The sequence below is a fragment of the Drepanopeziza brunnea genome (assembly GCF_022702325.1).
Source record: "Drepanopeziza brunnea f. sp. 'multigermtubi' strain 214-2 chromosome Unknown ctg13, whole genome shotgun sequence".
NCBI classification, from domain to species: domain Eukaryota; kingdom Fungi; phylum Ascomycota; class Leotiomycetes; order Helotiales; family Drepanopezizaceae; genus Drepanopeziza; species Drepanopeziza brunnea.
Genome location: NW_027094076.1, coordinates 401,143 through 418,175, shown reverse-complemented (window position 1 = coordinate 418,175; position 17,033 = coordinate 401,143). Strand labels below are relative to the sequence as shown.

The 17,033-nt window shown below is 50.3% G+C and overlaps 6 protein-coding genes across 6 annotated transcripts; 2 read left to right on the top strand and 4 right to left on the bottom strand.

Moving 5' to 3' along the window:
• Positions 1-1,582: 1,582 nt before the first annotated feature.
• Positions 1,583-2,162, bottom strand: L3040_007385 (uncharacterized protein; the record flags this gene model as incomplete). Its single annotated transcript, XM_066154841.1, has 2 exons — positions 1,583-1,684; positions 1,833-2,162. The coding sequence occupies 2 exons, from the start codon at positions 2,160-2,162 to the stop codon at positions 1,583-1,585; spliced, it is 432 nt and encodes a 143-aa protein (XP_066010733.1).
• A 2,667-nt stretch (positions 2,163-4,829) lies between these two features.
• L3040_007384 (uncharacterized protein) lies at positions 4,830-5,883 on the top strand (the record flags this gene model as incomplete). Its single annotated transcript, XM_007297560.2, has 4 exons — positions 4,830-4,993; positions 5,060-5,463; positions 5,535-5,766; positions 5,850-5,883. 4 exons carry the CDS (start codon positions 4,830-4,832, stop codon positions 5,881-5,883), a joined length of 834 nt encoding a protein of 277 aa, XP_007297622.2.
• Positions 5,884-7,496: 1,613 nt separating this feature from the next.
• Positions 7,497-9,746, bottom strand: L3040_007383 (uncharacterized protein; the record flags this gene model as incomplete). Its single annotated transcript, XM_066154840.1, has 8 exons — positions 7,497-7,663; positions 7,718-7,753; positions 7,796-7,865; positions 8,113-8,521; positions 8,586-8,647; positions 8,705-8,930; positions 8,985-9,262; positions 9,447-9,746. 8 exons carry the CDS (start codon positions 9,744-9,746, stop codon positions 7,497-7,499), a joined length of 1,548 nt encoding a protein of 515 aa, XP_066010732.1.
• Positions 9,747-9,969: 223 nt separating this feature from the next.
• L3040_007382 (uncharacterized protein) lies at positions 9,970-11,290 on the top strand (the record flags this gene model as incomplete). Its single annotated transcript, XM_066154839.1, has 5 exons — positions 9,970-9,976; positions 10,112-10,156; positions 10,668-10,852; positions 10,905-11,081; positions 11,132-11,290. 5 exons carry the CDS (start codon positions 9,970-9,972, stop codon positions 11,288-11,290), a joined length of 573 nt encoding a protein of 190 aa, XP_066010731.1.
• Positions 11,291-11,746: 456 nt separating this feature from the next.
• On the bottom strand, positions 11,747-12,395 carry L3040_007381 (uncharacterized protein; the record flags this gene model as incomplete). The annotated part of the gene is made up of 3 exons (XM_066154838.1): positions 11,747-11,848; positions 11,936-12,075; positions 12,215-12,395. The coding sequence occupies 3 exons, from the start codon at positions 12,393-12,395 to the stop codon at positions 11,747-11,749; spliced, it is 423 nt and encodes a 140-aa protein (XP_066010730.1).
• Positions 12,396-13,630: 1,235 nt separating this feature from the next.
• On the bottom strand, positions 13,631-16,074 carry L3040_007380 (uncharacterized protein; the record flags this gene model as incomplete). Its single annotated transcript, XM_066154837.1, has 10 exons — positions 13,631-13,730; positions 13,881-14,222; positions 14,358-14,383; positions 14,517-14,597; positions 14,661-14,780; positions 14,853-14,902; positions 14,971-15,149; positions 15,214-15,538; positions 15,670-15,904; positions 15,976-16,074. The coding sequence occupies 10 exons, from the start codon at positions 16,072-16,074 to the stop codon at positions 13,631-13,633; spliced, it is 1,557 nt and encodes a 518-aa protein (XP_066010729.1).
• Between the last annotated feature and the right edge of the window lie 959 nt (positions 16,075-17,033).

Genomic DNA, 17,033 nt, shown 5'->3' with positions numbered 1-17,033 from the left:
GCCAGGAATATAGAGCCCTACTATCTCCTCCCCCCCCCTCCCCCCCCTCTACTCTAGGACGATCATCTTGCCGGCGATGGAAGAAGATATACGCTAGAGGGGGTTAGGACAACGACCTGTTTCGGACTTGGTTCGCTGGTGTGATCCAGCATTTCCCCCGACCTGCATGGTCTATCTGTCGAGGCCCGGGTCGAGGGTTTAAAAAAAAAAAAAAAAAACATAGATACTTCGTTCGCCACACATGTTCTGGGACGATCCCGACCCGGTGACCTTTTCGCTGCCGAATCTCGATGAATCCTCTCGCTGGTTGAGCTCGTGGAGTGGAATTGCAGCCAGCCAGCCAGCCAGCCAGCCAGCCCAAAACATCAACATCAACAGCGAAAGTGAAACCCGTCGTCTGCGGGTACAGTAACTCTCATCGCAATCGCAGTCACCGATAATTCCATACCCGGTAGAAGTATCAAACGCGTACCTACCACCTAGGACAGGTGAGCTACGATCTTAGCAAGACCACACATACATACACACACACATATATATATGCCCGCCCGCGAATCCAAACACCCTAAGCGAGCCCGGAGAATACCCGCACAATGCTATACGGTAAGAATTTACGACCTGTGACATATACCCAGCTACCACGACAGCCGACATCAAACAGCGCGGTACCTCACCATGCGTCATGCTACAGTCGGCCCCCCCCCCCCCCCCCCCCCACGGGTTGACTTGGTGTGAACATGGTGAGCCGTGTGGGTGGTAATGGTTTGAGGGCGCCGGACTGTACGCAATCCCGCCCGGCCTCTACTGGGTTCCCTGAAATGAGGTCCGCCATCTGGCCTAGCTAGAAATGGTGGACCTCCCCCCAGTAGGAGAGGAGTCGCGGCGAGCGGGGACTTCTTTTTGGCTATTTTTTGGCCATTCTTTTTGCTATTTTTTATCTTTTTGCTATTTTTCTGTAGATGAAAAACTACTTTTTAGGGGGGCGAGGCGGCGGGGAGGGAGGGAGAGGGGGGGGGGTCGTGATTCATCTCTTCCTCGGAACTAAAAAGAGAGGGAGACGCGTTCTGAGCGCGTTCTGAGCGCGCGTTTCTTCTCTCGCCTAGCGGCGAATTTTTAAACCAGGTCAAGAAAGAGGTAGGCTTCTCGTCGCTTTGAGCCCGTATCTTTCCCGCGGGCGGTGGTGCCACTTCACTCGCCTGGTGGCGATCACAGCATGCACGCATGCGCTCGCTGTCAGCAGAAATCAGTACGAGAAATGGAGGCTTTGCCCTAGATGAGATCGCTTTGGATACTCGCCATGGGTACTGCGAATTTTGGATGGGTGGCCCGCTGCTCGCTGCTGCCGTCGCTTGGAATTGAGGCGTGGAACTGTACTAAGACAGGGTAAGGTGAAGCCGGATATAAATTTCTACTATGCGAACGTCTCCGACCCTCAGATTTCGCATGAGTTAATCGACCTTTCTCCTGCGGTAGAGGCGCGCTCGTGTACCCCAAAATTGTGGGTACATGCCGTCAAATTCAGCCCTTTGACTGACTGCCCTCGCACAAGGCTCAAGGCTCTCGCTCTCTGCTGCCCAATCCATCACCTCCCCTCTGCTGCAGCGGGCTTACTGACGCTCCCCGTAGATATTGACTCATCTTTGGGAAGAGGTGTTGTCTTCTCTTCGGTGGGCGTCGGCGGTGACTGTGCTTTCGTTAGACGATCCTCTGTGTACGCTTCATGGCTGGACGGAGCCGATTTTAAAAAAGATTTTATTCTGAATTTGAATATATATACATACACATATATATATGTATATATTGAAGAGAGGGGAGTTGGAAGAAAATCGAACCTTTGGCTTTCTAGCAAGCGCAATCAGAGCCCTGAGGTCTCCAACGAGTATGATAAACGAGCCCAAGAAAAACGGCGCGAGCAAAAGTTTTATCTGCCATCCCCGTGTATCGAACAAGAGATCGAAATTGACAGAAAACATCTTGCTGTCGTCCTCCTCTGCTACCACTTTGTAACCTGGAAAAAATGTGAGGATGCCGGAAGGAGCTTCAATGATGATGCTGTCTTGGGAGAAGAGGGAGATGAAGACTTTGAAACTCTTCAAGTGTGATTTGTGCAGCCCCTGAACTAGACTTCTCGGGGATTGGCCAAGCTTCAGTGCTTGGCTCATCTTTGGGAAATGGAAAATTCCTGCTTGTGTTTTTCACAAATTTGCAAAGATGGATTGACCAGGGAGCTTGCCAGTCCCTGGCTTTTCCGCGGATGGGATGGGTTGTCCAAAGCTGGCGATGAGGAGGACAGAGAGGTGAGGTTCTCGAAGTGAAGACTCTGCAAATGCGTGCCTGATAGACAACTGAAGCCTTAACACTTCGCAACTTCGAATGTTAGCGGCTTTGGGAAGAAACATGTACATGGCTTCAATACAGTCGATAGGAGGTTATTAAAGCGAAGTCCAGCTCTAGTATCGCATCGACAAGTCGACACACGTGACCTTTGGGTCATCAGCACCTAGCTCAATTATACCAGATTCGGTACTTGACTGCAGATACCGAAGGCAAGATCTTGAGTACGGATCCATGCTGTCGAAGGATGTCGATTATGAACCTGTAGCCAAGTACCTATGTAAGACTATTCAGCAGGACACTGAACTGTTGTCCAATTGGGAGTTTCTGTAGCACACCTGATGGAAAGCTCCATGTACGTACCTACGGTCCACTAGGTAAATTCTCTCCGCTGTATTGACCTGGCTTCTTGAAGAATAGCTTTCTCTACTATTCCCATTCATCCCGATCAAACTCCTATGCATCCTGGCTCCGTGTATCGTATCAAAGCAGGCCCACACAGAGCTCTTTAACTGTAGCGCTCAGCTGTCGAGGGTCAATCCCCCTCTAGACTAATAGTTCATGCGATTCGACGGAGTTCACTAAGAGAAAGTGTTTCTCTTCAGCGTCTCGTTCCTGCATCCGAGAATCGATATGCTAGAAATATATGTTTGTTATCCGCTTGCTATGATGCCAGACCTAGAGAAGCAGCTGGCTCGTCGTCGGAGGAGGATAGCCGATACAGCCAAAGCGGATTCTGGGTTAGCGTCAGCTGGATCTTTACAGAATAACATTATCAATCCGTGGCAAAACATCCCCAGTTACACTTTCAATACTCACGGCTCAGTCCGACGGTGGCGTATTATTGCTCGTCGCTCCCATCTCTGCTGATATCGCTCTTTGATCTTACTTATCAACAGCCTTGATTAATCTCATTTTTACTTACCTCCTCGACCTCAAATAGATTCAAAGTCTACGAGACAGCCTTCATAATCTCGATCGTAAGAAGAAGAAGAAAGTCTTGCTCTCAACCACCGTAGAGGGTTCTGGCATCCTCAAAGAATCCATCGCCCAGATTTCCACGTAATTTAGTTCCTGCTCTTGGTGTACCCAACAACCAAGAAAATCGGTACTCTTTCCACAGGATTTGATGCAAGTTTCCTAAGGCAGAGGGTGCAAAAAGGAAGTTGGCAAAAGACATACAACAGCAGGTATTCGCTGGTGGTCACCCACCCAACTACTAATCTGCCGATCTGAGGCTTGTGTATGGCAGAGCGAACGGGATGCCCAATTCTCCTCAGTCTATGGTCGTATGTGATGGCAACAGCCAGTATTTGCTACTATATTGACAATTTTGTGGTACCGCGAATGGAAATAGATATGAATTCCACGCTGTGACGCTCTATCGATGCAGTCAATCACAATACGAAACTCACCGGGCCTCTCGCTATACCGATCCGCTATAGCGCCTCGCTTGCTCTCTCTCTCTCTCTGCACAGCGTGACTTTCCTGCTAGACGTATGGGGGCATCTCGAGGGCAGTAGATGGTGGTCACTCGGCTCTTGCCATTCATTCCTACTGTACTCCGCAGATCGATAGACTGTATTCTGTACGGAATGCATCTTATCTTGACGTTGGGAGACTACCTAGTCTGCTGGGCGAGTGGCAACAGTCGGGCCAGGAATTCACAGAAATGAATCGATCCAGGATGTTTACATTGGGCTAGCCCCGAGGACTAGCGGATCTTGGCAAGGGATTCGTGAGAAGCCAACTTCAGGAACGCTCCAAACCTTCTCCAGACCTCTCTCCATCACGGCTTTACTTCTACAGAGTACGGACTTTACATACAATCACTTGGATGATTCATGTTATTGTATTGTATAGTATTGTATTGTACTATCTCCATTTCTCTTCCTCCTCTCTGCGCATCGATTCTTCTCCCTGCTGTGATTTCAGTCCATTTGTTCAATTCGTTGTTTTCTTTTGCCCGGACAAGGTGACACAAACTCCCTGTCTCGTCTCACCCGGGCTCGCTGCTTTTACGTAGTACTTACACTCAATTCTCCACTCTCCACTCTCTCTCCTCTTTCGATTCGCTGTAACGTCCCGGGGAGTTGGGATAGCGGCCCTAGCAAGGCCCACCCAGACAGGGCATGTGACCCAAAGTCACGATTTTTGGCGTCGGATCGCGTAAAGTGCTTTTCCTGATCCCTACCTAAAGGCGCGTCTCCCCGAGGCCGCCTTGACCCAAGCCGCGTTTTTGCCCGAGAGCAGTATGCGGTGTATATATAGCTGCCTCCTCTCCCCCCTTTTCTTCCCCCCTCTGTTTCTGTTCTGCATTCCATCTCCGTCTCCAATCCTCGACGACGCGACAATCCGGCAATTTATCGACAAATCCAGCAAACAACGACAGCAACATCGACATTGACGAGGTAGCCGATCAGCAAGAGGCTTTTGTACGATACGATAAAATAACACTTATTACAACAGCTGAATCTGCAGGAAGAGAGAGCAACATGTTCAGCCGTAGTGTCAACAAATCAAAAACCGAGAGCTTCTCCAGAAGCAGTCGACGCGGCATCAAGAAGTCCTCATTTCGGGACCACGCCGTGTCGAAGAACAGATCAGAGAGGTCCACAACCCGCAGACCTCCAACCGAAGAAGCATACCCGATGGGCAGGTAGGCTACCTTTCCCACCTCTCACTCCGCAGAGCCATTACACTCACTAACAACTTTCCCAAACAGTACCCTCACATCCCCCATCATCACCCTCGTCGTCGGCCGTGAACAACGCCTTTTCGCCGCCCATGAAGATGTCCTCTGCATCTCCCCCTTCTTCCAAGCCGCCTGTCGTGGCCAGTTCATGGAAGCGAGCACCAAACGCATCTTTCTGCCCGACGAAGAACCCGAGATCTTCTCCTCGGTGCTCGAGTACCTGTACAAAGGCGACTACTACCCGAAACTCGTACACAACAAGCGGAAGAACACTTGGGATTTGGAGATGGTCGGTGGACAGGGCAGTGTGGAGAGCACCGTCTATCATCATAGTGTAGATGGGGAGCTGTTGAAAGATACGTTGATCTACTGCACAGCTGAGAAGTTTGGGTTGGATGAGTTGAAGCGGGTGGCGCTGAGGAAGCAGGGTTTGCGTATGTCTCTCGAGGTTTTCACTCTTCCACCTCTCCTCCAAGCTTGAAACACTGACAAGCTGCGAACACAGAATCCGGCATCCAATGCTCCACTATCCTCACCTCCGCCCGGTACGCCTACGCCAACACGCCCGACACCGACTCCAAACTCCGCGCTCACTACCTCGCTCTAATCATTCGCTCGCGCGGCACCTTCAAGCGCAGTGGCACCATGCAGATGGAAATGCAGGCTGGGGGGTCTCCGCTGTTCTTTGACTTGTTCGTCGCGCTGTGTAACCACGTTGACGACGTTGCTAGTGTCGTGTAAGCTCTCCTGCCTTCTCGAGAACCTCATCTCCAAGGCTCGACCGTATCTCGTGATCAAATGACTGATTTATATTATGTAGGGAATCACCACGTAGTGCCCGGACTCACTACTAAGTCACGAATCTACCGCCTGGCACATGGTCCATCTCGCGACCTACCCTTGACTCATCAACTCCTAATTCTTCTTCTCATACAACCGATAGACATTTTCTTCACTTCACACTCTCCTGTGGCTTCTTGACACCTCGTCAATAATTTGGGACGGCTTGCTCTATTATCTCTTGGCCATGATTTGATACCAGGCGTCCGGTATCAGGCGTTCAATATGGGATATGGACGGACGCTTGAACGCAGCACACACAACACAGCCCTTGTATTTCTAACCTTCACCTGGTTGCTGTTTAGGCTGGCTCAGATCATCGTATTCTCTCAATTCCTTGCTGTATTTGCTTGCTATATGCTACACGCGCTGCTCTACTCTACTCCTCTCCTCTCCTTAGCTCGCCTCCCAGTCTCTTTGGCGTGTCATAACTCATTTGAACCTGTCTGCTCCCCAAGGAAAAGAGAGAATAAAATTGTACTTCGTCTCGAGGGACAGAGAAGAGAAAGGGGAGAGCGAGTATACCATGTATGGTTTCTCGTTATTGTATCTCATACTCAGGCCTGGTCGTCTCAGTCACTGTCATTGTTCTTTGCTGCAATATCTTCCCATCTATCTATAAATTTATGTAATCGACGGGACTCCAAGACTTGCCTCTAGGCACGGGCTGCGAGCTGCGGAAGTCCCTCCCTTGAATTTCTGATGGGAGTGGGAAGAAGACTGGACTGCGATGGAGGAACTCCGTATAGCCGTGGGCCTATGAGAAAGATTGAAGCTGTATTCAGCGAGCAGATGAGCGAAAAGAAGAATGACGGACGGTCTAGGCAAGGCAAGGCAAGGCAAAGCTGCTTTGTGAATAAAGGTTTATTCACCATATCGATTAGATTGATGTGTTTATGTGTATCTATATCAATATCAACATCTAAATCAATATCAGAATTGATATCAAAATTGATATCAAAAGATCAGAAGTGCGAGTATGGATAGATAGACAGATAGATGAATACGAGAGACCACGAAGGAGAATGAGAATGAGAATGAGAATGAACAGGCAGCCAGGAACAAGGAGGAGGAACGTAATACGATATGATACCATAGGATATATGATATGATAGGTATCCTGGGAAAGAAAAATTGAGTACGGAAGTGGGCGATGCAAGCGAGTCAGTCATCATCATCATCAAAGGGGAAGCAGCTTTTCCTTTCGACGTGATGAGTGAGGGTGGGTTGTATGTATGTATGTATGTATGTATGTATCTATGTATGTATGTACACGGATGACCAACAGACGGACACGGAGGAACACGAGGTAGGTACTGTGGGTGCTCAGTCGCTCGGTTGGTCATCTGGTAGGTATTTTCGTCGACGGAGCAGCGGAGAGGTATGGGTGGGTATAGGTATGGTATGGTATGGTATGGTTGTCGATGCGGGAGGTGTGTTTATTACAGGGTGTGGGGGGGGGGTATGGGTATGGGTATGGGTATGGGAAAAATATGAGTGAGGGGGGCAATTGATTAGGTGAGCGAGCAAGCGAGCAAGCGATAGTCATATCTGCGTGGATGGATGGATTGATGATTGATATGATGGGAGCGTGTGGCTAGTACACTAATAGAGTAGTAGTTGATGGTCACGAGGAAGCTTCTTGTGATGTGTGCTTGATTGACTTGTATTCTCTAGAACTAGGAATTGGGACGAGGTTGTAGGTACGGTACCTTAGTATAGGAACCAGTGCCAAGGTCTGAGGTCCGTGCACTGCCTTGGTGGCCCATGTACCCTGCTCTCCTTCCGCATTACCTAGCAACAGAGTGTATGAGCAATAAGATAAGTCTACTTGCTGTAGGTACGTACTTGATGAGATTGAGTGGTAGGTGGTTGATACTGATACTGCGTGGATATATGAGGAGGGAGAGTCTTAGACGCCAGTACCGGGGAAGGCTCCAGCCTTGCTGAGGACGACGAAGCCACGCTCGCGGGCTATATAGCCTTTCATTAGGTTCTGAGGGAGGTGGCACGGGGTATTAGCCAGATAGGTTCACGAAGATGATAATTTGTGCAGGGACGAGATGTGTATGATTGATTGGTGTCGGGTGTGAGTGAGGTGAACGATAAAGGACATCGCCTGGCCAGGCTGCTATTATGTTAGGGCAGGTAAGGGACGCCTTAAAAGGGCGTACCGTCCAGCCCGTGAAAGTAAAGAGAATGTGCAGAAGGGTGTTTACGATGAAAGCAAGAGATGGACATACCTTGTAAATCATCGTACTTAACAAACACTCCACCTCATCCGACTCCATCTGCTCCTTGCTCCCAATGCTGATCGCTGCCCCAAACTCCGCAACCGGGATCCTCGTCCTCCTCACCGGCGCCGCTACATCTTTCGACGCCTCGAAACCGCCTGCGATGAACACCTTTCTAAGTAGATTCCGCAGCGCAATGTCGCGGCCCCGCTCTAGTGTGAGGTAGATGCGACGTTTCGTGAACTCGTCCTCGCCGGCTACCAGGGCGGCGTCAAAGCCAGCCAGGTCGCCGCGCTTGATACAGCGACACAGAGGCAGGAAGAGCTCTTGCAGGTGGGGGTATGGTGCTAGGAGCGTGGCGGAGGGCAGGGTGTGGGTGGTTAGGAGGTGGCAGGGTATAAGGTAGGTGAGGATGAGCCTACATATTTGCTATTAGTGTTCCTCCGAGGGCTTTGGATTTGATAGGATTTGCAGGGACACACTCTTTGTTGTGGATTGAGTCTTGGTGGCACATCTTCCAGGCTTCGGTGAGATGTTTCTCAGCCTAGGGTGCTACCTTAGCTGAAGTTCATTGGAGAGGTCTTATTTGGGATAGGCAGACCTCTTCGTAAGCTTCCTCGAGGAAATAGATGACTCCGATGTAGTATTTGAATGTCACCTGGTGGGCTTTCGGAAAGGCATCCAACGCTGGCATGTCTCCGCGATAGGCCTGGATCGCCTTGAGGACGTTCTTGGACAGAGACACGGAGTTGAGTTTGAAGTAGGTTTTGAAGAGGAGATTGATGATATTGTAGATCCCCCATTTGCGGGACTCCTCGAGTGGTGCTCTGACGTTGTCTATAGTCAATATCATTGCTTCACTGCGGGTGTGAGGGGCTTACCTGTCGCTGAGACAAATCGTGAATATCCTGTTTAGATGTCTTGCAGCATCCTCCAACTTTTCGTTCTTCTCGGCCTCGGGATTGAAGTCATCAAAGTTGGTCACGGAGCTGGTGGTTGCGGCAGCACCCTCGTCTGCCTTGATGGCGAAGATTCTAAGGTATTTGCCTGCGACGTAAAGGCAAGGCACTGTCCAGGCTTCGAAGCCATTGTTGGTGTATCCTCTGACGAGAGCCAGAGTCATATCACGCCATGCTTCATAGACTTTGACGTATGATACCTGGATATTGTCAGCTTGAACTTGACCTTTCGGGATGGCGAGGATAGTGATGGGATGTTAGATGTCACGTGAATGGTGAAGCCGAGGAGACGAGAGGTTTTGCTTGGGAAGTGTTTTGAGCTTCAACATGGGCTCAGATATTTCGTGCGTGTCTGCATTGCAATTTCAATGTGATCCTTCCTACCTTCGCATCCGCTTCAGCAGCACTGTCTGCCTTCAATATCTCCCCAACCGCCTTCCAGTAAGCAACGTAGACCTCAACCCATCCATTTCCTTCCTCTGTCGGGAGGGTAAATGGAGTATTGTTGCCGTTCAAGATTCCGTTCCGAATATCTCTCTGGGCTTGAGCATGATTTGTACTTCGAAAGAATTTGCTGAGTCGGTCTGGTTCGCCCGCTGGTGATACAGGAGTCAAGGTCATGGAAAGATCGTAGCCATTACCCTCCGAGTATGCCTTTCCGAACTCTGCGAAGATACGGTCCATCTTGAATGTGTGATGAGTAAGCGTCCGTGGCTGCAAACCGTGGGATGTCGTGAGACTTTGCTGGAGCCACGTGACTTCCACAGTGTAAGTGGTGATCTTGGGAGGTCAAACGCCCGTTAGGAGTGCATTGTCGGCGAAGACCGGAGCCGTGAGAGCCTGAGTTGGGAATTATTACTCGTCACCGCCTTGAAATCGAAACATTGAACCGTTGCACCAGTCCATCATGATCTGTTGTTGTGGTTCCGCGTTTGGAGAGTCTGTTGTGGTCGAATGAGGCTTAGCTTCAGCAGCTATCACGTGTTGGCTTTCGCTAAAGTGCCGAGCGAGCGGGCCACACATAGAATTTTGAGCGCAATCTGCAAAAGTCCGTTCAACGACAATTTCGACAACCGGCCAACGATACAAAGTAAGTCGCCCTGTTCCGAGTCGCCTCTTGATCAATTACTGACTTATCCAAGATGGGTAAGCTCTAGTTTTCTTTCCTCCCTCTGCTCCAGGATCCGGCGACGGCACTCCCACCACAGCGACGGGGTCGATATTCGAGGACGAAGCGACGAGGACTTTTAGGACTGCAAATGTGCTGAGAAAACTCGGTAATGTCTGGGACGGAAGGAGAGATTGAACAATCGAAATGAGACAGCAGGAGCGCGGGTTCGAAGGTTGTGGTGTTGAAGGCCTGGGTGGAGATAGGGACAGACGACACCCACGGCATGGCGAGTCCTGAGCCTACGAACCATTCCTGCTGGACAGTGTCGCGAACTGGCGTGAGACTTGCGACGGCATCCGATACTTACCAAGCAAATCGTACTTCATACCTGTATCAACAGCAATATTCGAGCGCGCACGACAAGTCTACACGACCGCAGACTCAAGCTACTGGATGGCGCGATACTGGATGGCCCAGCTAACATGCCCCCTCAGGTCGTCTTACAGAATACCAGGTCATTGGCCGTCACTTGCCAACTGACGCCAACCCAGCCCCCAAGTTGTACCGCATGAGAATCTTTGCCACCAATACCGTGGTTGCAAAGTCTCGATTCTGGTACTTCTTGATGAAGCTCCGCAAGGTCAAGAAGGCAAACGGAGAGATCGTCAGCTTGAACGTCGTACGTAGCCTCGGACTCATCCGCACATCCAAGTACTGATCTCAACCCCCAGATCCACGAGAAACGCCCCCAGAAGGTCAAGAACTTCGGTATCTGGATCCGATACGACTCCCGCTCCGGCACCCACAACATGTACAAGGAGTACCGTGAGATGTCAAGAACCGATGCTGTTGAGGCTCTATACCAAGACATGGCTGCCAGACATAGATCCCGCTTTAGGTCGATCCACGTACGCGCCCTAACTCTGCTCTTCGAAGTTTGTATGCTAACAAGTCCCAGATCCTCAAGGTCGTTGAGCTCGAGAAGACCGACGACGTCAAGCGCCCCTACATCAAGCAACTCCTCACCAAGGACCTCAAGTTCCCCCTTCCTCACCGCGTTTCCAAGTCTGTTGGCAAGAAGATCTTCTCCGGCAGCAGACCATCCACTTTCTACTGAGCGTGGGTTGTTGGTGGTTGATGGGTTATTCGGACTTGGGAATGGAAATCCGGTGTTGCACTGCATATGGGTTGTTTTTCTCGCCCTCGCTGCTAGATGAGCCACGGAAATGAATGGCAATGCGTAGCAAAATTCGATTACGAAACAATGGGAATGGCTTTCTGGAATTCGTGATGTGTTTAACTTGGAGGTAGGCTAAAGGCCGGCGCAATTGCGAAAGTGCAGCAGATGTGTTGTAAATTGCGAGATACCGAGATACAGAGAGTTGCAAGTGGACTCTGCTCTGTGTAGCAGACGGGACAAAACTTCACTACCTCGAACCCCCACATTTCTCCGTCCCTCGTTATCTTTGCTTTCTCGCTCTACTTGCAGATACTCACTCCATCGACGGATATTCTCACAGCTCAGGATTGCCATAAACAACAACCGGTTACTGCCCTTCAAGATCACACCCCGTTACTGTTCACTCGGCACTCTCCCATGAATCCTGGATACTAGCCCTTCAAACTCAACCGGCAGGTGGCTCATAGTTACCGACCCACAGGTATCATCATCATACTGAAACTCTGTCAGTACATGCAAGCCGAGGTCGTCGACAACGACCCGACGACCTTAACGAATCTGCTCGAAGATGACAAAACCTACTCGTTGGGGTTGTCGCTTGTTTCCCTGTCCCAGTCGCTGCTGTCGAGAGAGAGAGAAGCTAGTTTGCACTACTAGGACGACGACGATATAGGTTTGGAGAGGCCATGCTGCTAATTTGGAATCGACGACCTGGATGGCGGCTTTACACAGTCTCTGGCTAGCCCATGTGCACAATGATTTGATTCTTCATTGCTAATTGTGCTAGGCACGGACCGTTGGTGACTTCGGGGTTTGCTTACGAGGGCCAGCGCTTGGAGAAGGCAATGCTTGCTTACTAACCTGGACTCGTTTCGATGTTGACCGGTATGTGGTAGTAGCTTGGGGAAGCTTCACCAACGCACGGCAGGAGACGGAAGAAAGTACCGTTTGGAAATACAAGGGCAAGAAAACGCTTTACCAGGCGGACGATGCAGTAATCTTCGATAAAGAGCAGGCTTCCTTCGACACCTGACACCTGCATCGTGTTTTAACCGGAATGGGCTTGTCTTGTAACTCTCATTAACCGTGTCTCTAAGCGTCCGTAACTTCGCCTATCAGCCCAGAAACGGCGTTGATACTCACTGATGCTTCACTAACGCTCCGGAACGGATGTCTCCTAAAATTATTCCCTCAGCCTGCTTTGTATATATGTAAGTACATCGAGACCGACCATCATTTGCACACATACACATATCTCTCTTTCTCTCTAAGCGTAACACTTTCCTTATCACCAATTATTCTCCGTCCCCTTCCCCCACCCTACACTTCTCAAATCCGATTCAAGCAAGTCCTCCTCTGACTTCCAATATCAAGAACAACGCTTTTCATCTTGCTTCTGAATCTTGATAAATCCCAGGCAAGAGAGCATAGCGCTAAGCGCTAAACGTAAAGAAAAAGCGCGCCTCTTCCACACAGCCAGCCTCCACTCTGCTATTCCGGCAAAAAGGCAAATCCACCCTCGAACACAAATCGATTTCTCCGCTTTGTGGTCTCGGCCTACGAAAACACCCCGCTGCGTCTTGGTTCACAGAGGGGGTTTTTTTTTTTTTTTTTTAAGAATTAATTAGGTTCACTGGTTTCTAAGCTAGAAGTATGCATGCATACCTTCAGGCCTGTGGCGTAGGAAAGACGAATCTGGATCGATTGTATATTTGAATCCGGCATCTGACCTGGTGGATAATGAGGAGATAATGCAGAAGATGAGATGAGGTTTGCTTTTCGACATTTCTCGATTTTAATTAACGCTCGGCAGAGAGAAATGAAAGGAAAGCAGGTGTGTGCCTTCTTGACTGGAAGCCTTGAACGTCAATCGGTGCGGGTCTGCCATCTTCTTCGGAACGTCGCTTAGATTGTTTACGTGGGTCGGAAAACAACCCCTAGCTGTTTTTGTTTTAGAGCGAGATCGAGAGTTTATGTGTTCCTTTGCAAATCCAGCTGGGTTTGAGGCGGATGACCGGTGGCCTGATTGATATATCTGGAAGTACTAACTTGATGAATTTTTTCAATTGGATCTAAAACTACCGCCTTCTATCTACTGCTAGTGGTATCCTGATCGTGATTAAAGAAGCAAAAGGACTCCGTAGACAGATTGGCTGAATAAGAGTGTGCAGGCTGTGAAATAGTCTGGCACAAAAGAGTTTGACGGTACATAAAACGATCCTCGTTGATATCCAACTTATCAAAGGTACCTCCTCATGTACAAGTCTCAACCATTTCTTATCCTTTCGGAGACGGTCGGCGACGAGACCGACCTGCAGCAATACCCTCAACTTGCGGCCCACCGGCAGCAGCTCTTGCAATTGCTTTTGATATATCTCTATCATGTCCAAGTCAGTATAGAAGCCCAAGCTGCAAAAGCCACCAGATGCTCAACGACGGAAAAGGGGGGACATCAAAGTCCAACGATGGCATGACGGCTAGCTAGCTGCCTTTCGGTGGAGAAAGGGTGTATGTTTGCTCGACTTACACAGCAGCAGGGTCTGGAGTCTCCATATCGAACCACTCGTCTACCGTGGCACCACCTGCCACCAGCAGCGCCATCTGCGCCGCGATGGTCTGCTTCAACGTGGCGAGGGTGGGCCTTTGAGCGGGAATCTCGTACAGGCATTCATGAACCAGGTCTTTTAGCTGGGCCGAGTAGCTCTGCTGTTGCAGGACAAGGGGTGGCAGGGGCGGCGAGCCTGCCGGGCCTAATGGCCTTGGCTGGCCAACCCCGTAGAGAATCCCTTGGGCTGGGGCGCCCTGGATATTGAAGCCTGGCATGAATGGCTGGGTATGGTCCGGCGGCCAGAAGTCGAGGCATATCAATCTGTCGTCGAACATCAGCAAAAAATCCGTGAGAATGAAAAAAGAAAAAAAAAGTCGTTTCAGAGATCTCATTCTTCGCGTAGCAGCCTGTCCGGCCGGCCGGGCCTGGACTGAGATTCGGGGGGTGCTTGCTTACTGGTACATGATAACACCGACTCCCCACTGCGATGGCCGTCAGCATTCGTCTTCTAGACTCATATCCTTCGCAGGGAATCCACCCACGCCCGGTCAGAGATCATCACCGCGGGCGGGTTGTCCCTTCTGCACTGAAAGGATTATAGCGGTTGAGACTTACGATATTGGTAGCGCTACTGTACTGGCCGCAGACAGGCGACGCGGCGTAATCCGCGTTGTTCCAGCGCGCGGAGAATTGCTCCTGAGATGCGAGATCCAAATCAGTCCCCTCGGAAAGACGATTCTCAGAGTCGACTGGACCTACCGGTGCATAATAGCCATCCGTGCCCTTCGCGCGCAACTCTTCGTTGGTTGCCCAGTCCGCAGCAGGTACCAGCGGAGGCGGCATCCTGTCCTGCAACGTGTAGGTCCCAAAATCTCCTATCTGTCAAGGGTAGTCAGGCATGCTGTCTCAGAACCTGGACTGGACGCTCCTATATCGCATCCTCGGGCTTACTTTGTATAGCGGCAGCTCCGGATGGGCGACTGTCCGATTTCCCGCCATGACTGAGAGCCGAATGTTAGCACGTGGAGGTTCTCCTGGGCTGTTCGGATCTCTTTCGTGCTTCGCTTACTATTGCCTGGCTTCATGTCGAAGTGAACCCCTACAGGTCTCGCCGCATCAAAGGCAGGAAGGACGGCCAGCCCGGTGGCCGGATCATATCCAACCTCAGCACCATAATCTAACACGCCAATCCCGTCCACCATACATTCGAAAATCATCCATAGCGTTAGCTCGGAGAAAGGAAAGGTGCTACCGATAGAAGAAGAAGAGAGTCAGCCGAAATTTGGTATCATCGGAGGCTTGAGCGAGAAACTGTACTTGCCGAGCAATGCGTCTCCGGAGGAGCGTCAGTATCGAGCCCTGAGGACAGTATTCCATAATGAGGCGACGGACTTTCTGGTGCCAAGTATTATCCAGAGCCTCCCGCCGCCTATCTTGAGCATTCAAAGCTTTTGGGGGGGCCAGCAAGCGGGTTATGTGCGGCGAGCCCAATCGGGTGAGGTTTTGCATGATACCACCTTCATAGGTCAGATCATTCTCCACAGCTGTGATGGTCTTCACAGCGATATCTAATGGCAGAAGGGTGCCCTTGTAGCCAGGTACCCTCAGGCTTTCCCGCGACCATTGCCAGAGAATAACTGCAGTACAGCGAGTCAAAACCGATCAGCGAATTTTTTTTTTACCAAAAAAAAAAAAAAAAAAAAAAAAAAAAAAAAAAAAAGGAGGAGGAGGAAAGAACCGTCCAGTCTGAGCACGGAGTCAAACTCACCACTCCCAGAGGCTCCGGTGCCGAGAATCTTGGTGCCCTTCCACAATTTAGGAGTTCCAGTTCCTGAGATGCCTCGAGGGGCTAACGCGGGGACCATATAGAGGTTTCGTTCGGCAGGCGTCGGGGCTACGATGGCTTGCGGTATGATAGCACCGGGTGCTGGAGGAACAGCAATCGGTGCAGCTTGTCGAATATTCGGAGGCGGCGCCGCGAAAGGATCCCTTAGGTATTCATCCTAGTAGACACCAGATTCAGAAGCTGTGTATTGATCCCACACGTGGCTGAGATGAGGGTAGCAATGCTTACTCTGACCGTGGCATTGCTCTTGTCTGGGGCATTTGGATCGTTGTATTTGTCCCAGAATCTCCATTCGCGGTAGAATTCGGGGGTGTAGTTCATCGCCATCTTCAGACTTTACTACCACACACTTGCTGCGTGCGAGATTGATTGCTTTGTTATTGATCGACTTGATCGATTCGACAGGTGACCGTGTAGAGAATCAAAGAAATCGCATGTTGGAGGCTGCGTGGAAAAGAACAGTGTTATCCTTTGTGAGCCGGGCTTCTTTGTCGCACTTTTCCGGCCGGACCGGATGCGGAAGTCAGAGCAGAAACGGCTGGGGAAGCTATACAGAGAAAAAGGGTGGGAGATAAGCCAATCGGGGTATGTTGCGATACGAATCCAAACCTCGGGTTTCTGGGGAATACTAACTAAACCTGAGTAGGTAAACAAACAACCCTCGCTTAAACACCGTGGAAGCGAGTTGCAAGGCGAAGGCGGCAGTTACGTGCCGTATAAATAAACCACCCGTTCCAGTCAGCGTAGAACTGGGCGTTGTAAGCATTTGCCATGGTTACCAGATCTCTGGGAGGTAGGCCAGAGAGAGGTAAACCAGTGGGAGAGAGAGAGAGAGAGAGAGAGAGAGAGAGAGAGAGAGAGAGAAAGAGAGAGAGAGAGACAATAAAACACCACAATCCAAAACGCGGACAAAAAAAGTAGTAAGGTTGGGCAAGAAATTCCTTCGGGAGGACAAAGCCGTTGTTTGCATTCGGCTACCGTACCGCCAACGCAATCCTGCCGGCCGGCCCCCTCGAATCACTAAATGGGTGAGAGTGCCCGCCGTACACAATTCACAGATATGGAGAAAGCTCGTTTGGAATGAAAGCCCTATGAGGGGGAGGCTCCAGGTCCTGACAGATATCTACGGTAGGGAAATAGGCTCCCCAGCACCACTTCGCCAAATGGGGGAGGAGTAAATTAATTGCTTGGCGAGAATAGCTCGCTTGTGTTTTATGTAGACACGGCAACGGGCCATCACACAGACGCATTGCTCAGAGAAAGAAGCTAGAGAATTCCGTAAACGG